The sequence below is a fragment of the Mirounga leonina genome, unplaced genomic scaffold (assembly GCF_011800145.1).
Source record: "Mirounga leonina isolate KUSES-001 unplaced genomic scaffold, KU_Mleo_1.0 Mir_168, whole genome shotgun sequence".
Classification (NCBI taxonomy): Eukaryota; Metazoa; Chordata; class Mammalia; order Carnivora; family Phocidae; genus Mirounga; species Mirounga leonina.
Window position 1 is genome coordinate 24,306,834 of NW_023270426.1, and position 12,271 is coordinate 24,319,104.

General features: G+C 32.8%; 1 protein-coding gene across 4 annotated transcripts in view; it reads left to right on the forward strand.

The window, feature by feature from the left end:
- The window catches only part of ANKHD1 (ankyrin repeat and KH domain containing 1), a 123,587-nt gene that overhangs the window by 61,742 nt on the left and 49,574 nt on the right, over nucleotides 1–12,271 (forward strand). Inside the window, exon 10 of one of the 4 annotated variants that reach the window (XM_035014291.1) lies at nucleotides 5,548–5,621. The exons of 2 other annotated variants lie outside the window; for them this stretch is intronic. In XM_035014291.1, coding sequence (XP_034870182.1) covers nucleotides 5,548–5,621 — 74 coding nt within the window. Of the gene's footprint in view, nucleotides 1–5,547; nucleotides 5,622–12,271 lie in introns of those variants that run through there. One more of the 4 variants, XM_035014288.1, reaches the window with a different exon arrangement.

The window sequence follows — 12,271 nt, forward strand, 5'->3', positions numbered from 1 at the left end:
GTAAGTACATTCTAGTTATGTTTATATAGAGAGATTTAGTGACCCAACTTAGCATTTTATAGGCCAGCATTGCTACTTGAAAGTAGAACTTACTATAGGAAGAAAGGCTTATGTAAGATATCCTATAATCCTATATCTGAATGGAAGTCTAATGAGTGGCAAAGGCTACACTTAGTTGTTTAAAAAGAACTAAAAAAAAGGGGGCTCCTGGGTGGCTCAGTCTGTTAGGCATCTGCCTTCGGCTCCAGTCATGATCCCAGGGTCCTGGGATTGAGCCCTGCATCGGGCTCCCTGCTTGGCGGGAAACCTGCTTCTTCTTCTCCCACTCTCCCTGCTTATGTTCCCTCTCTCGCTGTGTCTCTCTCTGTCAAGAAAATAAATAAAATCTTTTAAATAAATAAATAAATAAATAAAAAGAACCAATGCTATGGAACATTAGACAGGACATCTAAGTTTTCAGTATAGCCATCAGATCACTGATTAATACAATAAGCAAACATTTGTTTCAATCTTCCCATCTGTAAAATGAAATTTAGTATTATTTTCTGAGCTATTTTACCAAGTCATGTAAATATTCTTTCTTTGGCTCTGCTGGGTATCCTTGGGCAAATGACTTTTAAATTGTCCAGGCTTCTTTGTTTCTTTTCCTTCTCTTCTTCCTCACCTCCTCCTCTTCTTCCTTTTCCTTTTTTTATGAGGGGTTTAGACCAGATGATCTTTAACTACCTGACTTAAGAAATCTAATTTTGTGATTTCTGAAGAACAAGTGAATTACCTATTTGGAGGTACTAGATGGACTAGATGATCTTGAGTGTTTTGATAGTCCAAGAATGTGTAAAGTGCTATGAGATCTTAAAGAAAATGAATTTTTAAGATTATAAACCATCATTACTAATAATGGTCCTAAGTATTATATAAATTATTCTCTCTCTTAAAATATTTATATATTTTAGATCTATTTTAATTACCCCAAACATTATTTTGGGTGTTGATTATAATTAATAGCAGATTTAACTTGTCATAAAATATTTTATAGATTATCTTAATAGATAAAAGTTATCCCTGGGGCACCTGGGTGGATCATTCAGTTAAGCATTTGACTCTTTTTTTAAGTGTTCGATTCTTGATCTCAGCTCAGGTCTTGATCTCAGGGTCATGAGTTTGGGAGTCTACTTAAAAAAAAAATTATTAATCCCTAAAATACACAATTGACTTAGTAAGGCTACCCCAATAAAGAATAATCTGGCATTATAATGCTAAATCATTACCTCGTCGATCCTAAGTCATCTATTAATATTTTATTCTACTTAAATACTGCTAAAGAAGTAGGAAGAGTTTCCTTGACATGGATTTTTATTTTAAATGAACTATTTCCTCAAGATTATAAGTCTCTCAGTTATCTTTGGAATTATTCAATTATGAATACATTCTTTTTTTTTCCTTGCAGTTAAAGTTTATATCAAGTAGCGGGATAAACTTGTGTTACATCTTCTCATCTTACATACCTTAAAACTTTTCAAAATGTCCTTTATGTAGGATTATTTTTACAGCTTTGGCTTTCAAGTATACACAGGCAGTGTTCAATGAGACACAAGGAATTTAGAATGCCATTTTACTTTAAGATGTTTGCCACCTTGGAAGTAGGGGTGGAAGAGGGAGAGGATACCAAGGACATGAGATAGAGCATGTTTTTTTCTTTATGTTCACAATGAATCTGTTTTAGATGAAATGGATCAGAGTAAATAAATAGAACCAACCTAAAGAAGTGTGGTAGGTACACAGCATTGCTAATTATGGTGTCTTTGCCATACTGAGTAGAAGTTGGTCTTGTACCAATTCTTATTTTCCTTGTTATTGTGGCTAAATTGTTGTTTTTTAAAAAAGTTTATAATTGAAAATTTTTTTCTTAGTTTTAAATAGGTGATATCTTTACATGGTTCAAAATTCAAAATAAAAGTGTCCTGTGGGCACCTACTTTCCCTCTCCGTTGTCAATAATGTTCATTTCCGGTATCCTTCCAGAGATATTTTCTGTGTGTATGATGAAAAGTCACATATGTTGATAGAAACAGTTATCAATGTTCACTGCTTTGTATAATTCCTTACTAAGATAGAATTTTGGTTTTTTACTATACTGATTTTCTCTGTAGTGTTGACCATAGCTTTTAAGGATTTTTTTTTACATTTTTAATATTTTATTAAAGTTGAAGCACTTTGGCACTGATGAGGAAATTGGGCACTTTGAATATGTCATAATGGTCTATCACTGATTTGCATCCTAACCATATAGTAGACTCTCTGACTCTTTTTGCTTTCCTTGGATTGTATTCTACCAGCCAAATGAACTTTTTGAGTTTTTTTTAGAATAGTTGAAATTGAAACTAAGTGACTTGGACATGGATGTGTTAACACTCTCTGGTTCTTATTCGTGGAATTTATTTCCTTTGAAATGAGATTTGATATGGACTTCCCTCAAAAGAAAAGGTTTTAAAAGATTAATTTATCTATATTAAATCTTATGAAATAGAAATGTGGACCAGGTCCTCTTTCATAAATTTTCTTTTTGAATTTCAGCAATATGTTATTTGTCCTTCTAGACGTTTCTATACCCCAAGCATATATATAGTCCATGTATATGAGTGTATGTCTTTTTTTTATATGAATGGATTTGTTATCACATATACTCTTCTCTAACTTTTTTCTTATAATATTTTTCTGTGTTAGTTCCTATAGATTTCTCATTCTTTTTCACAGGTACCCAGGGTTCTCTGTAATTTATCGACCATTTATTTATTCATAAACTTCTGGGTTATTACAGTTCTTAAATATTATAAATGTGCTACACTAAGTATTGTTAAACATATTTATGTATCTTTGCTACTTTTGTGAATATATCTGTAGGGATAAATTCCTAGAAATGAAATTACTGGTTATCAGAGGATCCACATCTAAAATTTTGATAGCTGCTGCCAAATTGTTCAAAAATGCTGAACCAGTCTGCATCTCTATTAACAGTTGAGACCTGATTCCCCACATTTTTATTAACATGAATTAGAGTTCTTTCTTTTTCTTTGTTTCTTTCTTTCTTTCTTTCTTTCTTTCTTTCTTTCTTTCAGGATGGTTTAATTTTCTAATCTTTGACCATAGTCCCCGTGTTTGTTTTATCTAAAAAATCTTTCTGTGTTCCAACTAGCTCTCTGAGCTGCTTATTAATTGCTCTCAAAGCTTTTGTGAACTACATAAAACACAGGTATAAAGTTACTTTCTGAAAGAGTATTCAGACATCATCTACAAATGCAAATTTTGAAATATTTTTTAATTTCCTTAACATTGATTTTTTCAAAAAAATCAGATATTCAGACAATATCTATTGACTTCATTCTGAAAGAGGAGAATAATGTATCTTCCACCATAGTATTTGCATATTTTATTTTTGCATTGTCATGATTTTATAACATTTATATTTGCAGTCTGTTTTTTGACAGTATTTCTCACAGTTGTTTAACTGTATATTTAGGGGTTTCAGTGTTTATCATACTACTGTTTTGTAGTATGTAGCCTCATAATTCATAAGTTCCTAAACCTGACTCACCTTTTGGCTGGCTGATGTTGGTATTTTGATTTGAATTTACTTTCCTCTCCCAAAAAATGAATTCACAGGTGCTTGCATTTTTGAGACTACTATATGTTGTATTTATAAATGAATGTAGCTATATATAGAATTATTGAATTCCTTCTTTTTTTTCCTTAAAGTTTTAAACCCTCTATTCTACTGTCTTCTGGTACTGAATATTTCCAAAGCTTGCTAGAATATTCCCCATTATGTGTAAGTAACTTCCCTTTTTTGCCTGGATTATCATAAGAGTCTTTCATTATACTTTTAAACCTCTGTGATTTCATCAGAATATGTCTTGGTGTTTATTATTATATATTAATTTTTCCTGGAAACTAGTAAGAAATTTAGGTCATCCTCTTAGGTCTTCTCCCTCTCCTTCAGTTTTCTTGTATTATATCCTTGAATGCTTCTTTTTCTATTGTTTTCTTCTGGGTTATTTATTGTTCGTATATTGGATTTTTCTTGTTTCTTTTATCTTTATGTCTAATTCTTTGCATTTCTTTTTTCCTCTGAATTGTTTTTCTTAAGCCCGTCCTCCAGGTCACTATTTTTCTGTACATTTCTGCTTCTATGTGGTTTTCATAGTTTTCATTATTTCATTATTACTTAAGTTTCTTCTTTCTTCCAACTTACTTTTAGATCTCTTCTTGTTGTTATATCACTTTGTTCGGTTATTTAAAGAGTTCAGGTTCTCTTTAATTTATTTGGAAGTATAGGGGATATTTGACTAAAATTTTATTGTTTCCATTTTTGTAGGAATTTCTTAGTAGGTTCTCTGTTGGATACTCTGTGCTTATTATTTGTATTGGAATGAGGCTTGCTATTTGTTGAACATCATGTGGGGATGGGACAGGGAGAGGAAGTGAATCCTGATAGCTTCTTCAAATTACATAGTTTTCTCAGCATACTTTCTCACCAAATCTTTACCATAGGAGCATACAACCCCGTAATAAGCACATCACCCAAGTAAGAGGTAGTAGTGACTTAGGAGTGAAGTTTTCTTGGAGCGCCTGGGTGGCTCAGGTGGTTAAGTGCCAGACTTAGATTTCAGCTCAGGTAGTGATCTCAAGGGTCATGAGATGAGCCCTGCCCCCGCACCTGTGAGCTCCCTACTCAGCGGGCAGTCCACTTGAGATTCTCTCCCCCTTCCTCTGCCCCTCCCTTTGTGCATGCTGCGTTTGCGCAAGTGCTCGGGCATGCATTTGCTCTTTTTCTCTCTCTAAAATACATAAATAAATCTTTTTTTAAGTTAAAAAAAAAGAAGAAGAAAGAGTGAAGCTTTTCTAGGCCATGTTTCTTTTATTTGGAGACTTAGTTGATCCTGGTTAGTGACTGAAAAGCTTATTGCTGTTTCTTCTACTGTATCCCTGTCTCACCTTCAAGTACTTTCTCTCTGTCACAGGTCTAGATTGAGAGAAAATAGATCTATTGCATATATCAGCTTCTTTGGAAGTTCCTGTTTTAGTTGAAAAGTATGAGTACTAAGGAGGACATTTATAATCAGGGAGAAAACTATATAACTATTTAAACACTTCATAGTATTTTCCTTACTTTTTCTCCCAACTTCCGATATTCCCAAATTCTTTGATTTAATTATATTCCTTGGTTAGATATTAAGACACTGCTCTTGATTCTGTGGCTCTAGTTGTATTTAAAGACAAAGGCATGAGTTCAAGTAATTCAGCAGAATTTTTCTATGTGTTAAAGTTTATATTGAAGTTATATTGTAGAGAACAACATTATCAGACCCTTAAAAAAAAAAATCATAGTCTGCTTCTGAGATTATGGTCTCCATAGATGAGAATCTTTTTAGTTGGAGATCCTGAGTTTACAAAGCCCAGCACCTGAAATACCAGTCACAAGGTCTTCATGGCCAACTGTGATTTTTATTTTTGGAATAAGATCCGTGAGTTCTTCTTTTTCCTTTCACAGGACAAGCAGGAGGACATGAAGACTATTTTGGAGGGCATAGATCCGGCCAAGCATCAGGTGAGGGAGGCCTTTGATGCTTGTAAGCTACTACATAAGGAATAGATGTTGTAGGTAACCAGAACTCTGAATATCTGAATTCCAGCCAAGAAGTTCCAGGACCTTGCTGGGTGACAAAGGAAATCTTCTTCAATTGAAAAAGATTATGAAGTTCTAATAAAAAGAGATTTATGTTACTAGTAGTTTGCTTCCTTAGTATTCTTTTTATGTGGTATTCCTAAAAAATTTCTTAGGTGAAAATAGATTTTCTTATTCAGATAGTTCTTTTGCATTCTTCCTTACTGGGAGATTCAACATACTACAGAGAGAAATTCTAGTCCTTTGCATTCAACTTTGTTCATCAAATATCTGAAACTCTGACTTAGGGAGTTATATTGGATTGCTTTTTATATAATCCTCAAATAAACAAAAAAATAAGTGAAACATTTACTCTATTATTCATACCATTAATTTCTATAAATTTAAAATTATCCCCTGTAATTTAATTTTGAAATTGGTTTTTAAGAAGGTAAATGCTTATTCATAAGCAAACATTTCTTTTTAGAAAATGTTTTGAATTTCTGCCTGATGTGGTTTTAAGAATCAATCAAATTTAGTGTCCATTTTAATCCAGAGAGATTTGTTTAAACTCAGCAAGCAGTGCTTAATTTTAAAATCAGGAATAAATTGTGATTGTATCACAATTAGCTTAGGCCTTCTAAAATAAATTTTTCAGTATCAAGCCACTCTTAATCATAATGCTTATTAAGCATCTTCATTATTGGCTTGTTGAATGAGAAGTTGCTATATTCATTCTAAATATATTTCACAAAACATTATGTGAAAATATGAATTTTTACTCAGTTGTATAGTATCTCAGGCTCCTATCAAAAATGTAAAGCTGAGTGTTATTTCAAATAAAAGATTTCTCTCTCCTCAGATTGGTTAAAGGAAACATGATTATAAATCTCTCCCTCTAAGCTGTAAGTCTCAAAAACTTGGGATACCTTTTTTAAATGACTTTTGTGGCCCACTTTTATTAGAGGTTCAGATTCAGCAGATCTGAAGTGGGGAATCTGCATTTTAAATGATATCCCAGGAGATTCTGATGGCAAGTTTTCCATATTCCACACTTTGAGACATTGCTAGAGTCCGTAGATTATTCTGCATCAGTGTTGAGTTCTCTTCCTTTTCCATCTTTGCTTAATAATCCATCATTCTTCCTCCAGCCAAACCGAGTAAGTTTGGTTTTTCTCTTTGTTACTTGCGATTTTTAGAAACTGAGCTAAACACAAGCCCTAGAGTAGTACCTCAATCTTTTTTCCATCTCAGTTGTCCTAAGGGATATGAATAAGATCAGTAACAGCAGATCACTAAGGTAATAATTAAAATACAGTGGTGGATTGGAAGAACATACCCCCCAGGGGAGACCATCAGACTCCTCTAGTACATATATAGTTTTATACTCCCTCCCTCTCCTGTGATTCTGGTCTTTCCCTTGACAATCTCCTTCTCCAACTCAAAGAAGTACTGTCTCTGATATAGTTAAAATCCTTAGATGTATAACTTGGGTGTCCATGGCTGTGATTTTAAAGGAAATCAACTTACTTTTTAAAAAATAAACCTAATTTTAAATTAAATTTTGCTATCTAAGTCCAATTGGGAAAAAAAACGAATCTATTTCCTCCTAGGTGCTTATTCATCAGAACCAGAACTTTGCAGTGTATTTTTCATGGATAAGATTTTAGGGGACTTATAAAGTTCTAATTATCCATTTATCAATATATTTCAACCATTATTGATTAGCTTACCTTAATTAACTTTAAATATGACCTCCCACTTTTTATATGTTAACTTTTTATTAAGGAATAACATATATACATATTTTTTTAGTTTTACTATTCAAAGCTAGAAAACTTATCTATTTTTTCTTGATCTAAAGCTATTTGTGAATACACAAAACTCCTAATACCTTTTCTTTTTGAAGACCAAGTTCTCTCTTTCTAGGTTATTGTATGTTGAATGAGTCCTTTTCAGCTATCTCAAGTTTGTTAAATATAAGTACAAATGACATCCAGTCAAGAAGGTAAAGTCAGTGTTAGTATATTTTGAAAGCTCTCTGCTCTCTATTGTTTCAAGTATGTAGATATAATAAATAAAATAGGGGAGAAAAACAAACTAAGCTAAAATTATGTAGCTATAGTCAGAAACAAGATTAAAGAACACTGGACTAGAAATGGAGCGTGGATCCACAGCTGAAGCTATAGGCCCAAGGAGAATTAAAATTTTTAAAAAGGGGGGCTATGGGGGATGGGATTTCAATTTCTGTAGGGCAGTAGGGACTGAATGCATTGCAAATGGAGCAGGCTAGTAAATCTAGTCTACTTGACTGAAGCAAGGAACTGGGACCTTATTGCCCCACCTGTGAACAAAAACGGAAAAAAAGCTGCAAGCAACTTCCTGCAGTTCCAGTTAGAAATGATTTGTTCTTGGTAGAATGAAGATGCAAAGACAACAGTGTAACTAAGAACTTGGAAAACACTATTTTTTGATTTAGTGAGCAGAACTGAAATAACTCCAGGAGACCAGAAGTATACGTTGCCAATGAAAGATCTGCTGAAATGGACTTTTAGGGCCAGATTCAGGCAGTTTTCAGACTATTTGATGAGAAAGGGATAAATTTGTGGATAGAAATAAAAGAAAAAACTCTCATGCAAAATGAGCTTTTCAAAAAAAATTATGAAGCTCAAGAGCAAATCTACATGGAGAGATAGTCAAAATGTAAGCAAACAAACAAAACAGCAAAACCGGAGAATACAAGCCCAGGCAATTGAAATAAAAGACTTTAAACATGCTTATTTTAAACTATAACCAGTAGCCATAAAACAACATGAGACAAACAAAAGCCAATAATTATGAATTAAGAACAGATGGATATGAAATAAAAAATTTAGACTTTGTGAGAGGGAAAGTTGTGGAAATAAAAAATATATGGGATAAATAGTATATTGGACACAGTTGAATAAAAAATTAGTGACTCAGGTGATTGAACAAGAAATAACACAATAAAGTGTAAAGATCAAGAAATGGAAGATTCTATGAAAGAGAAGTTGAGAAAAAGAGGGTAGATTGAGAAGCTCTACCACACATTTGAAGTTCCTGAATGAGAGGATAGAAATACAAAGTAGAGGCAATGTTTGAAGAGATAATGATAGAGAATTTTCTGAAATTGAAGCCAGACATAAATACTTGGTTGAAAAATTAATAAGTAAAACAAATGAAACTGTAGAATTTGAAAGATAAAGAACAATATCTTAGAAGCTACTAGAGGGGAAAAAATGCATTACTTCAAAGGAACAACAATCAAATTTTTGACAGATTCTCATCAACAATAATAATCACAGAAGACAGTGGGAAGTAATATCCTCCAAATACCAAGGAAAAAAATAGAATTCTGTACTCGACTACTCTTCCAGAGAAGGAAAAATAAGCTTATTTTCAGATCTACAAAGAATGAAAGAGCTTACCACCTCAGATCCTTGCCAAAAGAACTACTAAAAGATATGTACATCAATAAGGAGACAGATATATCCTGGAGGAAGGCGTGGGATGCAGGAAGCTACGGTAAGCAAAGAAATTAGTAAAACATATTATAAATATAAATTTTTTAATACAAAACCTAGATTTTTATGCTTAAAACCAAAGTAATACTAAAATTCTAGACAGCAATAGCATGAAATTCAGAAGGATGTGTTAGAAGGTTGAAAAGCCATGCTAGGGTCCCTGTGTTGTTCAGGAGAGGAGGATCAGGTACTGAATAACTTTAAAGATTTCTTTTTAGCAAAATATATCAGTAATCAGAACAAATATAAATCTATTGAACACAACTGTTAAAGGGAACAACTTTTGAATTAGATTAAAAATCAAAATCTAGCAAATTCTGTCTTCAAGGGATAAATCTAAAGCAACTGATAGGGGAAGGTTGACAAAGTGATGGAAAAAGTTCTGTAAGGCAACATTAATATCCAGTGAAATGAGATTTTAAGCCAAAAGCATTTTTAGAGATAAATGTTCCTTCAACTGATAATAACAGTCAGTTATTAATAGTAACTAATAATCTACCTTCTAAAAAAAAATAGAAAATTACAAAGTTACAAGAAAGATAGGTCTGCATTTGTGGTGATAGATTTTTTCCACAGACTTCTGTATGAAGCTGATCAAACGGATAAAACAATTATTAAGAATAGAAAAATCAGATTTGCTCTTGTAAATAGCTAACATTCTGTTTCCACTATATATACTATGTATTCTTTTCCAATACATGGAACATGTTTAAAAATTGTCCATGTTTTAGGCTACAAAGTCTTTAAAACAAACTCCTTAGTCACATGGACTAAATTCTTTGATCTCTGTTGCTTTAAAATTACAAATTAACAATAAAACCTTTTTTAAAAATCCCATTCACCTAGAAAATGAAGAGAAAACACTTGTACATAATTCATGGGTTAACGAGGCAATCATAGTAAAAATTACAAAGAAATTATCACAAAAACTACACATCAAAACTTAGGTGGGAGGATACAGCTAAAGTGGACCTTAGAAGGAAAGGTTTTTTTATATATATAAAATGAAAGTAAATGAAGCTAATAAAAGAACAACAAATAGCACCACGAAGTAAGGAACTAATAAAGATAAAAACAAAATTAATAGAATAGAAAACAACAAAAAATAGGGATAAAAAATAGGGAAGAAAAGCAAACTTAAAAGCTGGTTTAACAACAACAACAAAACACAACTACTGAAATAGATAAAATAAGGCAGACTTTTATTTAAAAGTGGGAAAGGCACAGGTAAATGGTAGAGATTTAAAGGGAGTTATAACTATATGATACAGTAGAGATCTTTAAAATTTATAAGGTAATCATATGAACAACCAATATATGAAATAAATGCTGATTTTTTTCTGTGAATATATAAATTTATCAAAATTGACTCATGAATAGAACAATAAGTATATTACACATTGAATCTGTAGTTTAAAGTCATCCATCCATTGAAAGGAAGAACCTCAGATGAATTTATAGGTGAGTTTTACCAAATGTTCAAGGAATAAATAAACCCTATATTGTTCTAGCTGTTTCCAAGAACAGAGAAAGAAGAGTGTTACAATGTGCAATATTTAAGTTCATAACTTTGAAAAATAACTTTCTGTGTTTATGAAGGAAAAATACCATAAATTATATCCTAAAATTTGATTGATCTGAACAAATATTGGCTTTGCTAACAAACCCAACATTCATAAGTAAGTAGTATATACAAATTTGATTCCTATTTTAGAGATTTATTTATTTACACTGAGAGCGCATGCGTGTGCGTACAAAAGAGCGGGGGTGGGGGGGCAGAGAGAGAGAGAGGCTCAAGCAGACTCACCACTGAGCGCAGAGCCGAATGCAGGGCTCTATTCCCAGACCCCAAGATCATGACCCACGCCAGAATCAGGAGTTGGCCACTCAACCGACTCAGCCACCCAGGTGCCCCTGATTTCCTATTTTAAGAGAAGGATTTAGTGGTCAGATATTTTGGGGCAAATTACATATGTTGTAGGATTTACATTATTGATTTTAGGACATGAAATATAAATACATTATAAAGTTGGGGCATTATTTTACCTACCATTTTCTCAAATATAATTATGTTTTTCAAAACCAAAGAATGCAAGGAAAATAGACAGCTTTTCACACCTTTTATTTCAGAAATTTTATTAGTATATTGAATTTTGAAATTTAACTTGGGGTGAGGATCTTGGGACTATACTTTATGATGTTTTTTCTTATAAGAGCTATAGTAATATTTTATATATGCAGAACTAACAGTTATTTTAAAAGTTTATTCTAAAGGAGGGCTTTCACAGTCTTTTGTCTTTGTCATTACTCACAGGACCTAGATATGCTGCCGGGTGCCACTGCTAGGCCTAAGAGATAAGAAAGAAAGAAAAAGGAAAAAAAAAGTGACGTTAATATTGCCCACCCATGTTCTAGTAACAGTGTATTATCAAATGCAGATAATGAATGTCTAACTCTGAGTTTAGCTACTACCCTTAATTTCTTGTTAAATTAACTTTTCTTTCTCTTATTTACCTAGTAGAAAATTAAAACTTCAAACCTCAGTACTAAGAGGGAAGATTTGAGAGGTCAGTTACATGTAGGTTCCTTCTTGGTAAACCGTATTCACTCACTTTATTGTTTTAGACATTAGGTATGTAATGGTAAGCAAAAATGGACACGATTGGTGTTCTCATGGAGCTTACAGTTCAGTGGCAGAGACATGTTAGCCAAATAGTTATACAAACTAATATATGATTGAAACTTATGAAGGAGTGGTTCATATAGCTATGTCCATACAGATGGTCCCGGACTTACGATGGTTCACTTACGATTTTTCGACTTTATGATGGTGCAAAAGTGATACGCATTCAGTAGAAACCATACTTCGAATTTTGAATTTTGAAATTTTCCTGGGCTGGCGATATATGGTAAGATACTCTCAGGATGCTGGGCAACAGCAGTGAGCAGCAGCTACGGTGAGCCAAGGATAACAACCAATGCACTCGCAACCATTATGAACTCATAGAACCATTCTGTTTTTCACTTTCAGTACAGAATTCATTCATAATATGAGATTTTAAGTA